Source organism: Sorex araneus, chromosome X (assembly GCF_027595985.1).
Source record: "Sorex araneus isolate mSorAra2 chromosome X, mSorAra2.pri, whole genome shotgun sequence".
Classification (NCBI taxonomy): domain Eukaryota; kingdom Metazoa; phylum Chordata; class Mammalia; order Eulipotyphla; family Soricidae; genus Sorex; species Sorex araneus.
In genome coordinates this window covers 108,625,209-108,645,588 of record NC_073313.1, presented here as the reverse complement: position 1 = coordinate 108,645,588, position 20,380 = coordinate 108,625,209, and the positions used below count along the sequence as shown (strand labels likewise).

At 37.8% G+C, this 20,380-nt stretch overlaps 1 protein-coding gene across 2 annotated transcripts in view; it reads left to right on the top strand.

The window, feature by feature from the left end:
- The first annotated feature begins 1,531 nt into the window (after positions 1–1,531).
- Positions 1,532–20,380, top strand: part of CHRDL1 (chordin like 1) — a 153,003-nt gene continuing 134,154 nt past the window's right edge. For both annotated transcript variants that reach the window (XM_004606302.2, XM_004606301.2), the window contains exons 1-2: positions 1,532–1,781; positions 5,270–5,418. In XM_004606302.2, coding sequence (XP_004606359.2) covers positions 1,630–1,781; positions 5,270–5,418 — 301 coding nt within the window. In that variant the 5' untranslated portion in view covers positions 1,532–1,629. The remainder of the gene's footprint in view (positions 1,782–5,269; positions 5,419–20,380) is intronic.

Below are 20,380 nucleotides of genomic sequence, written 5' to 3'. Positions count from 1 at the left end.
CAGTATATGCGGTGATACAGAGTAGCTCAAGAAGTAGTACAGGGCTAGACATTTCAAATCCTGGAGGGGGACGTTCAGAAATGGTACCTTTTACTTCATTAACTGTGAAATAAACATCTCCAACAATGGAGGGGATAGTTGGACAGTAATAACACTTCTGAAGTAAGAAAAAGAGGTTTTCATTTCCCTTTGTTCTCTGTTACTGAGATGAGGGTTTTTGTAAACCCTGATTTTCCTGAGCATGATTTCTTCATTTCTAGATTTGAGTAGCTGATTTCAACCCTCTAGGGATGCTGCCCTCCAAGATCTGAAAATCGAAATTGGAATCTTGTCTAAATATTCAGTAGTTGTGTGACCCTGAGTACGCCACCTCCTCTACTTACCTGCCCTTCCACACTCTCACCTCTCCCAATCAATGTATTCTTCTGTGGCATGAAGGGACTGAGCTGCATTGACCAGAAGGTCTGCACAAACTCTGATACCTGAGGCCACAGTTTGTTGGAGAGTTAAACAAATAACCATCACGTATATAAGAGCACCTCTGTAAGCCTTAGAGTGCTATATGGATGTTGTGAATATCAATAATTCCCAGTTCCGTGTTGCAAAAAAAATCCCTGTAGCTTTTCTCTAAATTTAGGGAGCTTAAAATATAAATGGATACCTCTGTGAAGGAAGTGCTTTGAAGGCCTCAGAGGATGCTGACGATTCTTTATAATTATTACTCATAGAATAGACACTAATTTTCACTAGTATGACTCAGGTTCATCAGCAGTGCTATTGTGATTTCAAGGCTGTTGGCCAAACTCATAATCTTCAGGATTCCTAGAACAGTGGTGGCTTTGGTGAGCCACTCAACGTTTTCAAGTTCCTTAGGAGCTGTTAAAAGCCTTTCCCATGAGTTTTGAGAGCCCTTTTGGGGAGAAAGGAGACTTGGAAGTTGTGCCCTCTCTTTCCATCCACACACTCATCTCCACTCTGTCTTGAAGGACAGCAAAGTTTTATCACTCTACCATTTGTAATGTGGATTTGGGAAACACTGCAAAATGACAAGCAGTTTATCACGGCATACTTCATGAGGACCGTTTCCCCTCTGTGGAGTGCACCAACCTAGGACATAACCAGGTGCACCCCGAAAGGCTGTCTTGCTGGAGAAGAGGGGTTGCGAATTCCCAGGCAAAAAAAAAACAGAGCACAGTCTAAGTCTTTTGAGCCAATGAGAATGGTGGGGAGCTCTTCAGAGCATCCAGCACAGAGAGGGAGGAGGGGCCGGAGGAGATGTGCGGTCCCTTTAAGACCCCAAAGCTCGCAAAGCCGGAGGAGGGGGTGCCGTGGGGGCGCCTCGTGGTGGGAAAGTGGCAGGCTACACCCCACACTTTCTCCCGATTTCTTAACTTTCGTGTTGGGGGGGGGCAGGAATAAAACCACGGTGCCCGGGGGGCGGGGAGCGGGTGCGGGCTTGCAGGCTCGGCGTGCTCACGGACTTCCCTCCAGATCCGAGCAGTGGCCTCTGGGGCCAAGTGGGGAGCGGGCGGCGGGGCGGGCAGGTGGCCCCCGGTTGCCACACCCGCGATTTGGCTCGGCTCCCTGGAGTCGAGCAAGCTGCTACTCCCTTGTGGTGTGAGGGCGGTGATGTTTTTCATCCCACCCACTTTTGAGTCCCCCCTCCCCCTTCGCGCACTCTCTAGCTCTCTCCACAACCTGCGAGCCCCAGACCTCGGAGGAGCGCCCCAGGGAGCTCGGAGGCTGTGCACGCGTGGAAGACAGAAGAGGCCAATGGCCAGGTCAGTGAGCAGTGCCAGGCGCCGCTTTCCCTATTTTCCTTTTTCAGCCTTTGCACAGGTGGCGTATCTTCTGTTGGCCTCTGGAGCTGCCCTGGGAAGTTTCCACAGGGCGCCCTGTCTTCCCCCTGACCTGCCACCCAGCTCGGTGATCTGCAGTGTTAGAGCTGAGGTGGGGCCACTGGTGCGCGAGGGAACCAAGGCAGGCCCTGGATTCGAACTCACCACTTGCCACTCCCTACTTGTCCTGCAATCGTCCATGTTCAGGGGCTTCGGGATTCCACTTGAGTAGCTCTCGAAAGGGTTCTGCAATTGTCTTCGTTATCCCCCATGTCGGTACCCTTTCCCGCTGGCTTCAGCGTCCTGAACCCAGCTAGTGATTAATAAGTGCTCAAGTTAATGAAACAGAGCGGAGAGGCGAGAAGTTCCGTTGTCCTCTGGGCTCACTTTCCGAACCAGACCATGGGGTCAGAACTTAAGATGCTGGGCTCTGAAATCCACACAGTAATGCCAGAGTTTAGGGCCTAGAACACCAGCCTTCTAGTCCCTTCTGGCCCTGTTACTATTTCAAAATGGGTAAGTCACTGGAGTTCTCTGGGTTTGAGAGTGCCCCTTTTGAAAATGGAATTGTGTAGAATAAAATGAAAGAAAAAAAAAGCTTGCGAGGTGTTTTGCAAGCTAAATGCATTGCTATGCTTGTCGGCCATAAGCAGCAATAAAGACATCATATCTGATGAGATACTCTAGGCAAGATCTGCCATTGTTTCATTGTTAGTTTACTCTTAGCGAACTGGACTTTTCTTGGGGGGTACAGTGTGGAGAGTTTAGCTGATGGGCATAAGCCTCAGACTTTTTACTGTTTTTTTACTGTGTCTTTTTACTGTTCTTCAGTAAGAAACGCCACCCTAGAAGCAATCACAGGGATGACAGTTAATGTGAGATTTCAGGGCCAGTCAAACCTCTGAGGAGGATTAAAGAGGCACAGTGGGTTGTGAAGAACTGGTGGATATGTTCATCTCTAGCTTTCCTTGGAGAATATCTCTGGTTCTGTTTCAACAAGATCTGCTCTGAGACTAGACAGACTTTGATGCTCATGACCCAAATTGCTTTGCAGTGACAGCTAGGCAAAATGACCTTGGTCCCCTTGCTTGATGTTAAATGAACAATGTGAATGTTTGTTTCATCAATTTATACAAATACATACATTTCTTTAGGTTCTGACATTTTTCTTTTTCTCTTGTTAAAGCTCACTTTACCCTTCCCCAGTGTTAATTTCAGGATTTTGTTTGTTGCTTTCTTGTTGGGGCCTGGATCCCCCAAAATATGTCAGCCAATGATTACATCTCTAAGTAACTTGTAAAAGAGCCAATGAAAGTTTGATGTCACGGCAGCCTGGGTGAAGCTGACAGAGTTAATGCAGAAATCACTCCAGTTAACTGGGTCAAAGTATAATTTGAAAAGGACAGTGTGGCTCTCTTCAAATATGAAAATGGACATGTTTTCTGAGCAATACTTGCTTCTCTTTATTGCTGTTGCCCCAACAAATGGCTTAGCTATCTTCCTCCATCCCCTCATGAAAGGAGAAAACTTAGATTGATGAAGATAAATTGAATTGTGAAAAGACCTGCGGAGGGAACTCTTCTCAGTTTGTATTTCTGTACTGAATCCCAAGACAGGCCTTTAGAATCTTGTAAATCAAAAGTGAATACTTATAAAGCAATTCCTTTCCTGATGTTCTTCATCACAGCTTGAAAGATCACACAGATGACAGGAACACAAAAATAAATTGCTTTCTAGTGACCAACTTTAATATTTTCATATAGCATTAGTTAGGAGCCATAAAGGCAAAAAATAATTCTAACAGTTTGAGTTATGAAGCAATGCTACTGTTCACCCAACCATTGTTCAAGATAAACCAATCCTGTTGATTGGAGAGACCAGAAAATTATGGTTTGAACCCTTCCCAACGTCAATATGTGATTGTGTTAAATTTGGTTCAGTGGTTAAATTGTTTTTCTCATTTGGAATCTTATGGAACAAACGTATTAAGGAGACTCAGGAAGATCATCACTGGTGTGAGCAAGCTATTTATGAAAATAGCTTATTTTAAGGAAACCTAGTATCTCAGAGGATAGAGTGATTGAAAGTGAGCCAAAATCTCACGGCATTAGGTCTGGGGTCTGTGGCAGGGTAGGCGCATATTTTAGGAGAACTTAGTTCTTGTTCAAGGTATGGAGGAGACTGAGAAGGCACACTCTCTGCAAATCCTCAAAAGCACAAATTACTCCTTACGATCATTTCTTACATAGTTAACATGTTTATCATTTGAAACAATGGGTTTTGAATATCTGAGCAAGTTAGTAGCATTTAAAGTAGGCTACATGGAAATTCCATCATTGCCTCAAAGTCAAATCTCCAGAATGATCCTTTGGCATTCCTTCCTACGTAGCTTCATATTTCATATTTCACCTCTTTATATTAAATATTTAGGTTGTAATCTCTGAGGTGGATGAATTATTTCCTACTCAGTCTCAATACCAAGTTGAAAAGTGGTGTTCTAGAATATTTAAATATTTTAGATTATCAATTGAAAGCATTTTTGCAATTTAAAATCTATGCAAAATAGGTCTAGATATTATGTCTAGATATGTCTAGATATTATGTCTAGATATTAGCTGTTGCAAAGTTTCTGTGTTCTAAAGCTCAACTTATGTTAGATTTATACACCTTAAATTGGAAATTCAAGCCTCCTTCTTATATTTAAGAATTATATTTTCTCTGATGATCTTTTGTATAGTGATATAATGTGGAATTATTATGTGTTTAAATTTGCCTAATTTTCTTCAAAAGTAGCCTATTTCAAATTTCTATTTCATAATGAACTTTATGTGAAATGTATATATCTGAACCATTCAGATGTTTGTATCTATTTGCAACTTGAAACAGTCTTTTCTCAGAATAAGTAGCCAAACTGAAGATTCTTATCTCATGAGAACACAGGAGAAACATTGATCAATTTGTGTTTCATCCCTGAAGGATTAATATTAACAGTAGTCTTGAAGCTCAGATTAGTTAACTTTTGTTTCAGAAATTGTTTGGGTCTCATGCCTATTACTTTTATATTGTTTGCCAATGTAGCCGTTTTGCAAACTTCAGTTTCCCTTTTTCTCCTGAAGAAAAATCTCTTGAGAAATCAACTTTAATTTCTTTAGAAATGAGGATTTCAAAATTTATTTTTATTTCCTTATGAATCGCCCAAAAGAGTTTAGTCTTCAAGTTAGATAGGAATGCATGTTTATTGGCTTGATTATTCTCCCACAATCTTTACAAGACAGGGGAGACAAGATTCCCTTCTTTTTAAGGAAAACAATGCTGGCACTTATGTAAATTCTCCAGCATTTTTATTTTTCTAGCGACTTAGAAGCTTAAGCACCAATGATCTCCATTAGTTCCAAAGGATTTGTTTTTAAGTCTTTTTTCCCTCCCAACAGTGCGAATACACCAAGCCCTGAAACTTTTGACTTACCTTTTGAAGTGGCCAAGATGAGAAAAAAGTGGAAAATGGGAGTCATGAAATACAACTTTTCTTTGTTGCTGTTCTTTCTTTTCCTAGAAGGAAGCAAAGCAGAGCAAATAAAACGTAAGTGTATTGAGTTATTTAAAAAGCAAGGTACTTTCTTGTAATTTCTTTGAAAATACGGTTATAATCTGTAGGGATTGGGATTTAGTCCCAATGTGGCCATTCCATTATTCTAAGAGAAAAAAAGTGAATGTTACTGGTTTATGCATGAGTTGATAAAAGAATGAGAGCTTTGAATCAGGCCAACTAAATTTGGGACTGTTTTTCTGATTATCATATAGTTTTCATCTCATACAACACATGACACATTAGTCTATTTTCCTTTTCCTGTTCTAAACTGTACAAATCTCATTCCATTTTACGTAACTCTAGAAATATCCGACAGATGAGCTGGATTTTTTCCCAAATTTCAGACTCTTCAGCAAAGGTTTTCACTTTATAAAAAAGAATAATACAGAAAGGAGGAAAAAGAAAAAGTAAAGCAGGCTCTGCCTATTCCCTTATGCTGAAAAATGAAGAAGGAAAAAAGAAAATTTCCCATGAACTGAACACAGATGAAAAATCCTTTGAGGAAATTGAGATTCCAGGGACCATGAGCAAATTGGATGCCATTTATTGAAAGGAACGTCCACACACAGCCAGGGAATATTTCTAGAAAGTCAGCCATCCGTGTGATGGGCTAACACATTGGAGAAAGCAGAGTGCAAAGAAGGGGGGATATTAACCCTTCTTGCCACCATATTTGGTTGATATACAAGAACCAGGCCATCTCTGCTTTTGTTATGTGCATTTCTGCAGAGTATGAGCCTCACCTTTTTTCCCACCTCTGATGTGGACATTTGTTCTAAATTTGATCGAAAAACTAGTGTTCTAGTTCCCCATTTTGGTTGCATCAAAAGAAGCAAGCGGTGGAACTGGTCCAAGAGGGACATTCTCTGCTCCACTGAACTTATTCATGAGAAGTAACTGTGAAAATATTCTTGGTAGAAACTGAAACAGCATCTGAAGCCCATCACTTAAACATTTATCTCCTTTATCAGCATAAGTTAAATAAATCAGGAATGAAGCTTGCTGACAGGGAGAAGAGTGACACACCTATTCTTTCTTCACATGTGTTTCTCTCCACTAATTTTATAGTAAGTTTAGTCTTCTTTTTGGTAGAAACTGTGCTTTTGATTAGGTCATTGAACATGTGTGCTGTGTAGTATCTAGTATGGAGCGTAGGTGGAAGTTTTTAACAGGACATGGTCTCAGCAATGAAACTTGAATTACCTTTACCCTTGTTTGTTTTTTTTTCCCACACAAGCTCCTTCTCCTCCCACTTGAATATTGCTCATCTTAGAGCCCTCTTCTTGAAATCCTCTTTCATTTAAGTGAATGTGATAGAAATGCTGTTCTCTTAGCTCATAGAAAGAAATTTACCTTCTGGCTAGTTACTGAAGGCATCATGGGGAAAGTTGGAAACTCTTAAAATAAGGTCATCCCTTCTGGAAATGCTTTCACATTTTTAGAAGGAATTGAGCAATGTTCATATAACTTATGACTTAATTGACAAAAATCTGATTTAACATATTTACAAACCGAAAAATCAGTAACATTTTTTGTTACTTATAAACTTGTCTAAAGCACTTTGATGTTCAGTTGGAGAGCAAATTATTATAAAAAATTTGGCCTTAGGACACCAGTTCTGGTATAGGTTTCAGACACATTGTCAGATTGTGTGACTAAAAGTCACAGTCATTTCCCAAATGTCACTATTATTCTGCATCACCACACCCAAAAAGTCTTGAAGACAAGTGCATAACATAGTAATCTCTACTAAGTGTATTTCAAAGTATATATACTATGTATGCTGCCTTCATACATACACACATAATCACACACAGAAATACATACAGATAATGACTTGAGACCTTAACAATGAGAGTTAAAGACGATGGAAATGTCAATCTATAGGTAAAGGTTTGCTTGAATGATCCATGAAATGAGCTATTATAATTTTAGATGCCTTAAATTATACCATTAATATGTACTCATTGTATAAAATGATATTAAATTATTTCCTTTTAATTAATTAAATTTTAATTTCAATAATTAAAAATTCCTCAAGTCCCATCTCACTTTCAAGGTGTACCCAATAATAATAATCTTTTATATATTCCAAATACTTTAAAATGTATTTTATTTTAGGCAGTGTGGTTTATAGTACTGTGAACAGAAGGTTTCTTACATAAGTCAATCCAGCATTATACCCTCCACCGTAGTTATATCTTCCTTCCATCATGTCCCAGTATCCACCCCCATTCTATTTTTAATTTATTCTTTAATGTTATTTCTATAAAGTTGTTCACAATAATGTATTACACTCAATATTTTAACACAAATCCCACCAATACACCTTCCCACCACCATTATTTTAAATATTCCCACCACCACCCAAGCCTGCCCCCAATGCAGATCCTAAATAATAACCCACATTCTCTTATACCTTATTCTCCCCCATGGTAAACTTTCTGAAGACAAGTACTCAGTTTCTATTGCCTTTGGGCATTTTAGTCCCTTCTATGTTTCTTTATATTCCATATATGAAAAAGATCATCCTGTGTCTGACCCTTTCCTTCTAGCTTAACTCAGCATGAAATTCTCCAGATTATACACATAGAAGCCAATTGCATGATTTCATCTTATTTTTATAGCTGAGTTGTATTCCATTGTATCAATGCACATAGTTTCTTTATCCAGTCATTGTTCCTGGACACTTGGCTCGTTTCCAGATTTTGACCACTGAGTCCAGAGTGGCAATGAACATAGTAATCAAATACTTTTTCTGAATAGGTTTTTTGGACTCTTTAGGGAATTTCTATGTCATACAGGAGCTCAATTTCTAGAAATTTTTTTTGAGAAGCATTTATATTGTTTTCCTCAAAGGTTGGATAAGTCAACACTCCCACCATCAGTAGTCCTCTTCCCCCCACATCCATGTCAACACTGGTTGTCTTGCTTCTTTGTGATGCGTGTCAGTCTCACTCATGTGAGTTGATCTCACTGATTTGATTTTCATTTACTGATGATAAATGATGAGATTTTTTTATATATTTTTGGTCATCTGCATGTCTTCTCTGAGGAAATTTCTTTTCACCTTCCCCCAACCATTTTTGACAGGGGTGATTGTATTTTTCTTGTGAAGTCCTATCAGTCCTTTACATATCTTGAATATTAACCCTATATCATATGATTAGTGAGTAATATTCTCTCCCAGTTTGTGGGGTGTCTTTTTAGTCTTGTCATTTCTCTTGTGGTGCTGAAGTCTTCTTAGTATTATGTAGTCAATTTTCTTTACTTTTGTTTGTTTAGCTAAAGGCATTGAATCATTGAAGATGTCTCTAGATTTAATGTCATGAAGTATTCTTATATTTTCTACAATATAATTTATCGACTCAGGTCTAATATTGATGTTTTCCATTCAATTTATTTGACTTTTGTGCATGGTATTAGAAAGGCCTCTGAGTAAATTTTTTGCCTGTAATCAACCAGTTTTTCAGCACAATTTATTGAAAAGAAGTTGCCTATTCCACTTCATACTTTTGGCACTTTTTGAAGGTTAACTGTCCATAGATCCAAGGATATGTCTCTGGACTCTCAATTATATTCCATTGACTGAGAGTTATTCCAGTTCTACACTGGATTCTTGTTTGTTTGTTTATTTGTTTGGGGGCCACATGTGGTGGTACTCAGGGAATACTTTTGGCTCTGCACTGAGGAATTACTTGTCTAAGGGACACCATAAAGGGTGCGGGGAATCAAACCTGATCAGCCACATGCAAGGCAAGTGACCAACCTGATGTATTATGACCTACCCTCTGTATGTTTTGATTACTAAAACGTTATAGTATAGTTTGAAGTTGGGGGAAGGGAAATATCTAGCTTCATATTTTCTAGAATTATTCTTGCTGGTCAACAGATTTTATTACACCATATAAATTTAAACATTGTTTGAGCTATGTATTTGTAAAATTTCTAATGTATTTTTATAGAGACTGCATTAAATCCGTGTAATGTTCTGGGCAAGGTTGTCATTTGATAACATTAATCCTTTCAATCCATAAACTGGGGATGGTTTTCCATTTCCTACTGTCCTCTTTTATTTCTTTTGGTAGTATTTTTATAGTTTTCTTTGTATAAGTCTCTCACCTCTTTTGTTAAGTTGATCTCTAAGTACTTGTGTTTCGTTTTTTAATGTTTTAAATGTCATTAAATGTCATTGATTTACAGCGTTCATAATACAGTGATTTCAAGTATTCAATTGTTCTAGTACTAATCCCACCACTAGTGTTACCTTCCCTCCATCAATGTCCTCAGTTGCTATATCCCCTCAGCCTTCCCCTTTAGCAGGCACAAAATTATTTATGTTTTATTGCACATATATCTTGAGGTGAACTGAAGTCACTATTTGTTTACTGAGCTCATAGATGCTAGTTGAGCCTTTTTTATTATTGCTTTTCGCTCATTGAGCTTAGTGTGCTTCTAAACAATTATTTCATGTAATATGCTGTTCTGTGCTGTCAGTACTGGGCTGTTAGTACTGAGAAATTTGGAGATGGCTGTGAAAATCCAGTGTGGTGGCTCAGCTGTTTATTAATTTATTTGTTTATTTTTGGGATGCACAGGGGTTACCTGGCTCTACACTCAGGAATTACTCCTGGCGGTGCTGAGGGGATTATAGGGGTTACTGGGAATTGAACCCAGGTAGGCCGAGTACGCAAACACCTTACCCACTGTGCTATTGCTCCAGCCCTCAGAAGTGCTGTTTATATGCAGACAGGAAGTCAGTTGTGGGTGGAGTATTGTGCCTTCCAGTAGGGAGGAAACTCAGCCCTCCCCCATTTCAAGAAGGCCCCAGAGATCTAGGCCTACCTGGGTCAGCTCAGCTGTGGCCTCCCTCTAAGATTGATCAATTTTTTGAAGCACAGTTGTAAATGGGGTTGCCAGTTTGCTGGGCCACCCAGGTGGTGTTCAGGGCCTCCTAGGTCACATGTAGAGGTGTTCAAAGGATAATATGATTCTGAAGATCAAGCAGGATTGACTTTATGGAAGGCATGTACCTTAAACCATCTACTATCTCCCTGTTCCCTCAATTACTTTTAGTCCAATTTTATTTCTTCAGTAAATTGTCTATTGTTGGGTTGATTGTTTTATTGATTTATAAAAACTCATTAACATTTTATTTTAAATTTTTTTGTATTCATTTTATCAATATAGAAATTTTATTTTTGTTCTGAGAATCAAAAATATGAGAAATTAATTACCATGCAATTTATAACAGCATCCAAATATGAAACACCTTTGAAAATAATTATTTTTTTAGTTTAGTTTTTTTTTTTGCACAAGTGGTGATGCTCAGGGCATAGTTACTTGGCTCTGCGCTCAGTGTCACTCCTGGCAGACTCAGAGGACCATATGGGGTGCAAAGGTCAAAACTACGTTTGCTGTGTGCAAGGCAAATGCTGTACCAGCTTTAATATCTCTTCATCCCTACTTTAGAAAATGGTTCTTACAAAATAAGTGCATAGTTATCAAGCATAAAATATAAATATTTGTTAAGGAACTTTTAAGTAAATTAATTAAAATACACCTTATAAAGATTAATTACTCCTTATGAACCTTGAATTTATCTACAATTAATATTTGTGTTCAGTATTTTCTTAAGTTGCTGTCTGCTTTAAACTTTAAGTTGTGTTTTATCATTCTAAAGTTTAGAAACTTTTTGCAATAAAATGTCAGTCATTTCCTTTATAGCTTCAAAATTTTGTTTTTCTACTATGAAGTCTTTCCGATTACATATTCTTGTATTTCATCCATCACTTCCATAAACAGTGGTTTCACCAATAGTTCTATACTCCTTCTGAAATGTGTACTTATCTATGTTATGTTATAGAAAGCTAGTTTTTTCCCCATCTCTTGGTGGAGGCTCATGAATGCTATATTATTTGTCTTTGTGCCTCTATTTCTTCCTATGCTTCAACAATTGAACTGTATTGTTTTTACCACAGTGGAAAATTTGTAAAGACACATAAATCATTTACAATAATTTTGCTGTCCAATTCTACAAAGGGTAGGTATGAGGGTGGAAGACAGACGGTTTGCATTTAAAAAAACCTCAGGAAACAAGTATTAGTATAATAAAACTTGATGTATGTCCTTTTTATGTGATTCTATTTTATCCAAGGCTATAAAGGTTTTTTATTTTCTATGAACTGGCTTAAATATAAGCTTCTGTGTCAAGAGGGTTCTCTTTAGCCTCTGGCTCTCCTATTTTGGGTATTAGGGGGAATGAGGTGAGGAGATCTTTATGGTCAAAGATTCTCATTCAATCATTGACCAGTCCTAACCACAAGTGTGTGTGGGGTTGAGGGTACGTAATATAGAGAAGGAACTGTTATAACAATAATGGCTGGGAATGATAACGCTGGACAAGATCTGAGGGCTAAAAGTAGGTAAGGGAAGTTCTTGATAAACGTTCAGTATCTATATTGCAAACCACAATGCCCATAAGGAGAGAGAGACAGAGAGAGAAAGAGAGAGAGAGTGTGTGTGAGAGAGAGAGAGAGGGAGAGAGAGAGAAGAAAAGCATAGAGGCAGGCAGGAGGTTCGGGGTGGGGGATGATGGGAGGGAACCTGGGGATGCTGGTGCTGGAAAATGTACACTGGTGGAGGGATGGATGTTGGAATATTGTACGACTGAAATTCCAACATGAACAGCTTTGTAACGGTCTTACAGTGATTCAATAAAAGGCTTAAAAAGATTCCCATTCAATTGCAGCAGAATCTGAAGATATCTAGAAAAAAGTTCTGTTGGCAGAAAGCTATTTTCACAAGGAAAGGTAGAGATGGTGATGCCATTTGCTAATAACTACTTTGCTATAGTTACAGGATTTCTCATGTGACAGAAGATAGGCTCAAGAAATCAGAAAATAATAATGGAACATGTCACTGGATGAATGAGTTATTTGTTGCATATATAACAATGTGTTATTCTTCAGAATTAGCAATATTTTAGATCTTTTTCACAATAGAGGCTTTCTGTAACTCCATCATATTTCATTGTTAAAGAGGCCAGGAAATCCTTCTGAAGTCAAGGGACCATTATAGACAGTTTATAATATTCATGCAAATATGAAACAAATGGGTTGAAGTTTCTGCCCCCTTTGCAGGTCCAACTTAAGTAAAAGATGGAAGAATTGAATTGTTAGGAAGATTTTATTTCTATTTGAAATGGACCAGGCTGTGCCATATTTGGAAAAAGTTACTCAGAGTTCATCCCTGTTTTGTAAGATGAGTTAGCTGGATCTTCCAAGGATTGTATTGTCACTCTCATTCTCCTCAGGAGAAAAATTTCCAACATTTACATTTGGCTAAAAATGAGCCTCTGGAGTTCTCAGGAAGAGTAAGCTACAAAAAATTCAAGGGAAGAAAATAGATACTTAGAAAATTGGAAGCATGTGAAATATAACCTCATGTAGCCTATCCAGAATTTATTACTGAAACCCAATCAGCAAGTTTTGATTTTTCTTCCCCCCAGTCGCACTTGGATTTTGATTATTGGACAGTAGAAAGAAGCAAGTAAAAGAGTGGACTCATTTATATTTTAGAGTTTTCAGTACGTAAAGAAGAAGAAATGACTTAGTAGAAAATTGCCCTAAAATCACACAGATTAATGCTTTTATTTTATTTATTATAAATTTCTAGCTAACTGCTTTATTTTTTTCTTTTTGGGTCATACCTGGTAATGCTCAGGGGTTATTCCTGGCCCATGCTTAACTTAATGCTTTAAAAAGTACTCAATTGTTTTTTTTATGTGGGGTGAGGACTGGTTGCAAATGGGGACATTGGATATGGAGATGGATATGGAGGCTGGAGTCAGCATAGATTCATTCCTACATAACTTTCTTGGGTACCTTGTGAATGTAATTTAGCCCCTACAGTTTTAGTTTGTTTATCGGAACAAAGGGTGGGGTATAATAGCATGATTACTTTCAATAGGACATTTGAAAAAAGAAAAGATGTATTAAATAGTGGCTTTGTAATAGTGGCTGGCACTTGGTTGGCTTTTTATATGTGATAACTATTAGTGTAACTTTCTTGCAAGCAATGTGATATTATCATCTTAACTTTTAGATTAAAATCTTGAAACTCAATGAAGTCAAGTGAGTTTGCAGAAGAATAGGCAGGTCTAATCCATAGCCATAAGAAAAACATAGAACTTTAAATTCAGTGTTTTGTTCACTATACAAGTTCATTTCTAGTAAATCTCCGAGGAAACCAGTTCATTATTTTGAATTAACTGTCCAGTTTTTTGTACATGGTAATCATTTAATACATTAATACGTGATTTGGTTAAATGAATAATGATTTTTGTAATCATAATTCCTAAGAAAGGTTTTACAACATTTGATAGTTAAAATAAAGAGACTAGGACTAGAGTTACTAAGAAAACTAAATAAGCTAGGCCAAAGGAAATTTGTAAGGAAGGCTAACATATATCATTACATACATGTTTCTTAGATTTTATAGAATTGAAATGCCCTCAGATTCTGATGGAAAGGGACTATAAATCAGAAAGAAAAAACCTGTACTGTTGGTCATTTTGCTGCTTGTTGTGTGGTGTTGGTTGATTCATTCATGTATGTTGAGCTAAATATTCTCTACTTACAATCTGAGAAGTTTTACTTGGTTATTTGACAGCAAACTAAAGTAGATCTGGAAGGCGTGACAAGGGAAACCAGGGGTCTGACTTTAGGTATTTGGAGTACACTTGGACTTTTTAAAAAATCATTGCCAGCAGGTTGTTTCAGAAAGCATTTTGTTCACTTAACATTTATAGTCTGATTGTTTCTTAAAAAATTACTGGAGGGTTAGGAATGTAAATTACGTGCTTCACATGTATGAGGCCCTGGCTTCAATCCCCAGAACATGAAACAAAAATCATAGGTTATATAAGAAAGAATACTTGCAAGGAAAGATGAAACAAAATAGGGATCTTCTAAAGAAAGTAGAGGGAATACATGTTTTTGATACTTAATCTTGCTAAATTTGTCTTATACTTCCTGAAACAATAAAAAGAGAAACATTATATTTGTTGGCAAGAGAAAAGTCATAGTTTCATCTACAGAGCATTCCTACCTACCTATTTCCAACGCAAATAATATTGATTATAGTCTATTTGAATAATGCACATTCTGAATACCATTCTGACATTAATTTATAAGTTTGGCTTAATTGATAAAAAGAGAATTAGATATTTGTTGATTTCTTTTGTTAGAGGGATATTGGGCTCAATAGTGACTCTTGTATCTTATGTACTACCAGGGGTTGAACTTGGGTTGGCTGCATGTAAGCAAGATTATTAACCCCTCTTATGTCTTTCTCTTTTTTTATTTTTTTTATTGAATCACCAAGTAGAGGGTTACATAGTTCTCAGGATTATGTTAGTTATACAATACTCAGACACCCTTCCCTTCACCAGTGCCCATCTTCCATCACCAACCCCCCCCCAGTATATCTGCCGCCCCCTCCCACCTCCCCAGTCCCCACCCTTGTACGTGATAAGTTTCACTTCGTTTACGCTTTATCTCGATTACATTCCATGTTTCAACACACAACTCACTACCGTTGCTGGGGTTTCCCCCCAAAAAGAAAAAGACAGTCCTATTGCCAAGGAAGCATTTGATAGTTCTCCATTGCTAAGAATATAGAGATATTAAGTCCCGCTGTTTGTTACATAACTTTTCTTTTTCCCCCTTGCCCCGCGCCACCGAGTTCACGCCTGTTTAGTAATCGCCACAGTGTCTGACAAAGGGAAAAAAACCGAAGAGGATGGTTATTTTCCGTCATCAGCCAGCGTGGGGCTCTGGCTTAGTTGATAGTCTAGTAGAGTGTCTGCAAGCAGTTTCTGGAACCAAAGGTCTTGCGCTGGTATCGGCCTCGGCTCGAGATTCCACCAGCGTCCCGCTGTTCCATGTACATAATTTTTCCCCTTATATCCCATTCCCACGCCACCAGGTCTGTTTGCTTAATGGACATCACACTATGTTTGACACCATGCCGCGTTTCTTCCCGAGAAAGAAGGATATTTCTTCTTAGCCGGCTTGGGGATATAGCTTAGTTCAGTCTAGAGGGATGGCTACCACTTTGATTGCCTTCAATATTTCAGCAAAAGACTTACTATTTTTGTTAGGATCTCCCACAAAAGTCCAACCCATTAAGAAGGAACCATTACATATTGCTGATTGGGGTCTCCGATCCCATGCCGGAATTAGTTCAGTGGGCTGCTTGGAGTCCAAGGGCGCGCTTTTGGGTTCTTCCATCATGCTCGATCCACAGCACGGCCCAAAGCCCTCTTATGTCTTTCTGGCTCCTGTCTATTTCCTTATCAATTCTTTATAACAGAAGAGGTTATGAAATTATAACTAAATAAAGAGTTCTCTCTAAGTGCTCTTTAAAGAAATGTAGTCCAGGTTCCCTACATGTGGGGTCATGTAAATTAATCAAAATTTTAGGACATAGACATGACAAACAAATCTATGTTTAAGATATTTAAGATTTCATTTTCAATTACCAGATGCCCTTTTAATCTTTATGCTATCATGATTCTTCTTCTGATTTTAGAATATATTCTCATTGTTAACAATTCAGATGATATATATAAGTATGAGGAAAACAAATCAATGGTAATAGCAATGTGTAAGGACAGCATCTCTGTTGTTGGGATGGAGCACATCCAGCCGTGCTCAGGAATTAGCCCTGGCTCTGCTCTAAGAGCTCATGGTGATGCTTGGAAGATCATATGAGATGCCATAGATCCAATACAGACCAGCTGTGTGCAAGACTAGTGCCCTTCCCACTTTGCTATCACTCTTCTCCCACAACAACATTCTTATTTGGTGCATTGCCCTCTAGAGTTCTTTCTAAGCTCAGCTATACATACATATTAGTTTACAAAAATGAAGCACTCTATTATAACCAATTTTAATATATGAATTCATAAGTAACGCTTTAAAGACACCTTGGTGGAGAGATATACCATGTTGTCTGAAGTAAAAGATGGGTGTGTTAGATACCAATTGCAGAGCATAAAAAGTTTATCCTGCTGTAAAAAGTTCAATAGCATAGCTTGAATTCTTGACCAAACAGAAAGTAAACCTTCTTTAGCAGAGACTTTCCCAGCTGACATGTTGATAGGAAGAAATATTTGTGTTTTTTTTTTAACAAGAGCTTTGATTTTTGCCCCAAATCCTATGCCAAGTGACATGTACAAGATGGTTTTAGCCAGAAAACTATTCAGGTCAGGTTTCACCAGCTGAACAGTCTTTCCATAAAAGGATCTCCACATGCCCTCATAATCTATACTAATGAGAATACCATCAACTCCCAGTTATCCATACTAATGGGAGAAAGAAGAGCATATTGAATTGAAATTTCATGGACAATCTCCAGATTTCATCTCAGACAATTAGTGTCAGCTTTCTCAACTGTCAAAATTTTTCTTAAAAATAGACCTTTCCTTACTCATTGAGGATGCTCACCTGCTAGTAGAAAAGTAAAATAGTCATAGGGCAATTAGTAAGAGGGCCATTCTATGCGTAAGTTACTTAGTATATATTAAGTTGAATTGATTTTTTTTGCCAAACTATCCAACAAGAATATTGAAGAGGAATAAACTGAATATACAGAATGAAAAATTTTGTACCTTCCTGGCTCTTCTTTTTCACTGGCCTCAGCAACTTGCAAATGAAGTCTTCAAGGCCTGAAGAAATTTGAGCCAGATTTCAGTGCTAGAACCCCAAATGCCAGAGAAATAGGAGACTTCCCCCTGTCTCAATAACAACTATGTCTTACTCTTCACATTCTACTTCAAGTTTGGTAAATGACAGAAGAACTTACACTTTATTTTTTTCTTCACTAACATAGTACCCTTTTAAAAATAAATTATTAAGTGGATTTGTGTGGTTGATTTGTCTATACATATAATTAACATAAATATTTTTATAGCCCTCACTGATAGCTATATGTGTTATAAAAATAAACATTACCATATGTGATGGTTTGTCTATAGTAATAGATTTTATGAAAAGAAATTTATGGAAATATCTTCTTGCTTTCAGACCAGTGATTATATTTTTAACCTGTGACCTAGCCCTGGGTGTTAGGTAGTAATGATTGGGCAAATGTATTGTGGCATATAGGCATGTTTCTATTTTCACATCTTGTCATCAGTATTCATGTTTATAGAGCCTTCAAAGTGTCATACATTGTTACTTCAAATTAGGGACAGCTGAATCATCTGAAAAATAGATAACGATGATGCAGGTTGAAGGTCTGTCTCAAATAATAATAAGAATTCTCTTGAGATCAATTTCTACTCAAATGTACCATTAGTTAGTGGTAAGACATAAGTTCACCAGCTGGTATCTGTCAGTTACTGGCAAGGGATAACCTTGCTTTTCTTACTTGTGTCTCCTAGAGTTTGGCAAGGCATCACTGTTTTAATAAAATCAGCTCACTTGTGCTTCTTTCCAGAATGATATACTGGGACTTTAGGTGTGGCTGATTATGTGTGCAATTCATTAAATTCTCTCCTGAGTACTGCCAAAAAATTCAAAGTTCCTTCTTATTAGGCCTGTGCTGAAATTAATTTTATCATGGTGTCTGAAAATTGATAATTGATAATTGTTCAGCACATTCATGGAAAAATCAACTATAATTGCACTAACCATTCATATTAACCACAGTAAAAAACATGTATTAAGGGTTGTAGTGTTTACTTTTTGTTATGCACTTGAACAAAATGTATGTCAGGGCCAGAAATGTAGTATAGCTCTTAAATATGTCTTGTTTGTATATGGCCAACCAGAGATCAATCTCTAGTATTCAGATGCTCCCCCACACCTGCTAAGAGTGATCCCTGAATACAGAGTCAGGAGTAAGTCCTGAATACAGCCAGATGTGCCCCCAAACCAAAATATAAAACAAAGAAAAGAAAAAAATTCAGTGTTATTGATTGCACAAGTATTACTTGGTAGCACGCTGGTGTTGATATTTAGTTGACATTTAGCTTCTTGTCTGCCATGAGTTTCTGAATATGCTACTTTCAGGAGTTTGTGGATTTCTGCCTGGGGTATAACTGGTCAAATTCCATATTGCTGAGCTAATAGAACCAATGTATTTGATGAGAGACAATTATGTTTGCATATAGGGTCATGTTTCTATCATAAGTTAGTAATTGGATAAATCGATGTTAGGCTTAAAAAGAATGAAAAATAAGCTTTAATTGAGGAACTCTGGTCTTCCCAACTATATTCAAGCATGGGAACTATTTTATATTTTATAACTTATCACAAGACAGATTAAAAATACAAAATAAACTCTCTGCCAGCCATAACATTTTGTATACTTTTGATTTTACTGCAGAACACACTCAATTCTTGGGCCATTCATGCAGCAGCAATTGTGGGTTGTGGGTGTGTTTGCCTCTGCCAGGGCTCAAGAAATCTTGCCCCCTCCCAAGAGCACGCCAGAGTTTCCAGCCAGGAGGCTTGTGTGTCCATTAATTGTAGCAGCTTGGTTGATATCTATTCCGAGATTGAGAGGTGATTGTGGAGAGCAAGGCCAGTGAATGAGTTAGAACGGCATATGGCTATGGGAAGTGGATGTGCCTGCCAGAGCTTTTTGAAGCAGAGGGGTTAAGGTGGGGGCAGGTGAAAGCCAGAAGCCCTGGCAGCCACACCCACTTCCCTCAGCAGCCACTTTGTCAACTCATGCCACAGTTTTAGAGATCCTGAAGTTATGGACACCTTTAAATTTCACAATATTGACATTCCAGTAGAAGCACAACAAATTAAATGGGAAAGTAACCTAGATGCCGACTAAACTCAACAAACAAAAACAATAACACAGAAGGCTTAACTAGTAATAAACGGCACAGTTAAGTGTCAGAAAAGTACTTAATGACTCCGTGGTGAGATGGAGTAATTTTCAAAAATTTCACAAAGCTTCAGTAAGTTTTTTGATAATTCTTTCATTCATTTAGTTATAACAAGCAATATAAAATAACGTATTATGTACTTGCTATGGAGGCAAGCGGCAGGGTGGGGTGAGGAGGGAAGGTCATTGTCATAGTGGGATTGTTGTTGGAATATTGAAAGCCCATAACTATTGTATTATGAAGCACATTGCAAAACACAGTGTTTAAATTAAAAAGTAATAAAGAAATCACTCAGTTTTTACAAAACAATCAAAGCAGTTTTAAAGGTGGACTGGAAAGCTAATATGAGAAATGACTGGGCAATAATGTGTGGAAGTCCTTTATACTGCAATTTCTTGAAGTGAATAGCCTACACCCCAAAATATAGTAAGAGAAGCAGAATTCTGTAATGGGTATGTAACTTGGTTTTGTACCTATACTAACTTGAATTCCAACTCTATACCTTGATTATCCATGCCAATACCAAACCTCCCTGCCTAGATACCTTATCTGTAAAATGAGGATAGTTACAGAACCTAGTTTTTAGCGTTGTTGTGAGAATTTAGTGAATTAATTTATACAAAACCCTAAGAATAGCCCTGGCTCATAGGAATTTCTAAACTAGCTAATTGAATTCGTAAATTAGTTATTGTTTTTGTTATCATTGTGTTTACTACTGTCATTTGACTGATTTTAGGACCTTGTTTCTTGGCTTCTTTCTTTGGCGGTGGTAGTTGGGGGTTGGGTGATATCAGTACTGCTCAGGAGCTACTCTTTTTCTTCTACTCAGTGATCACTTCTGGTGGTTCTCTGGGGAATGTATGTGGTGCCAGGAAATGAACTGATATAAGTGCATGCAAGGCAAGTGCCTTAAGTCCCGTACAATCTGTCCACACTCCATTGCTTTTTTTTAAAAAAAGAGAAATACGTTAACTAATTTTATACAGTTTGAGGGAAAGATAGAAAAAACACCCATTAAAAATGCTTCAAAGTGTGGAACAC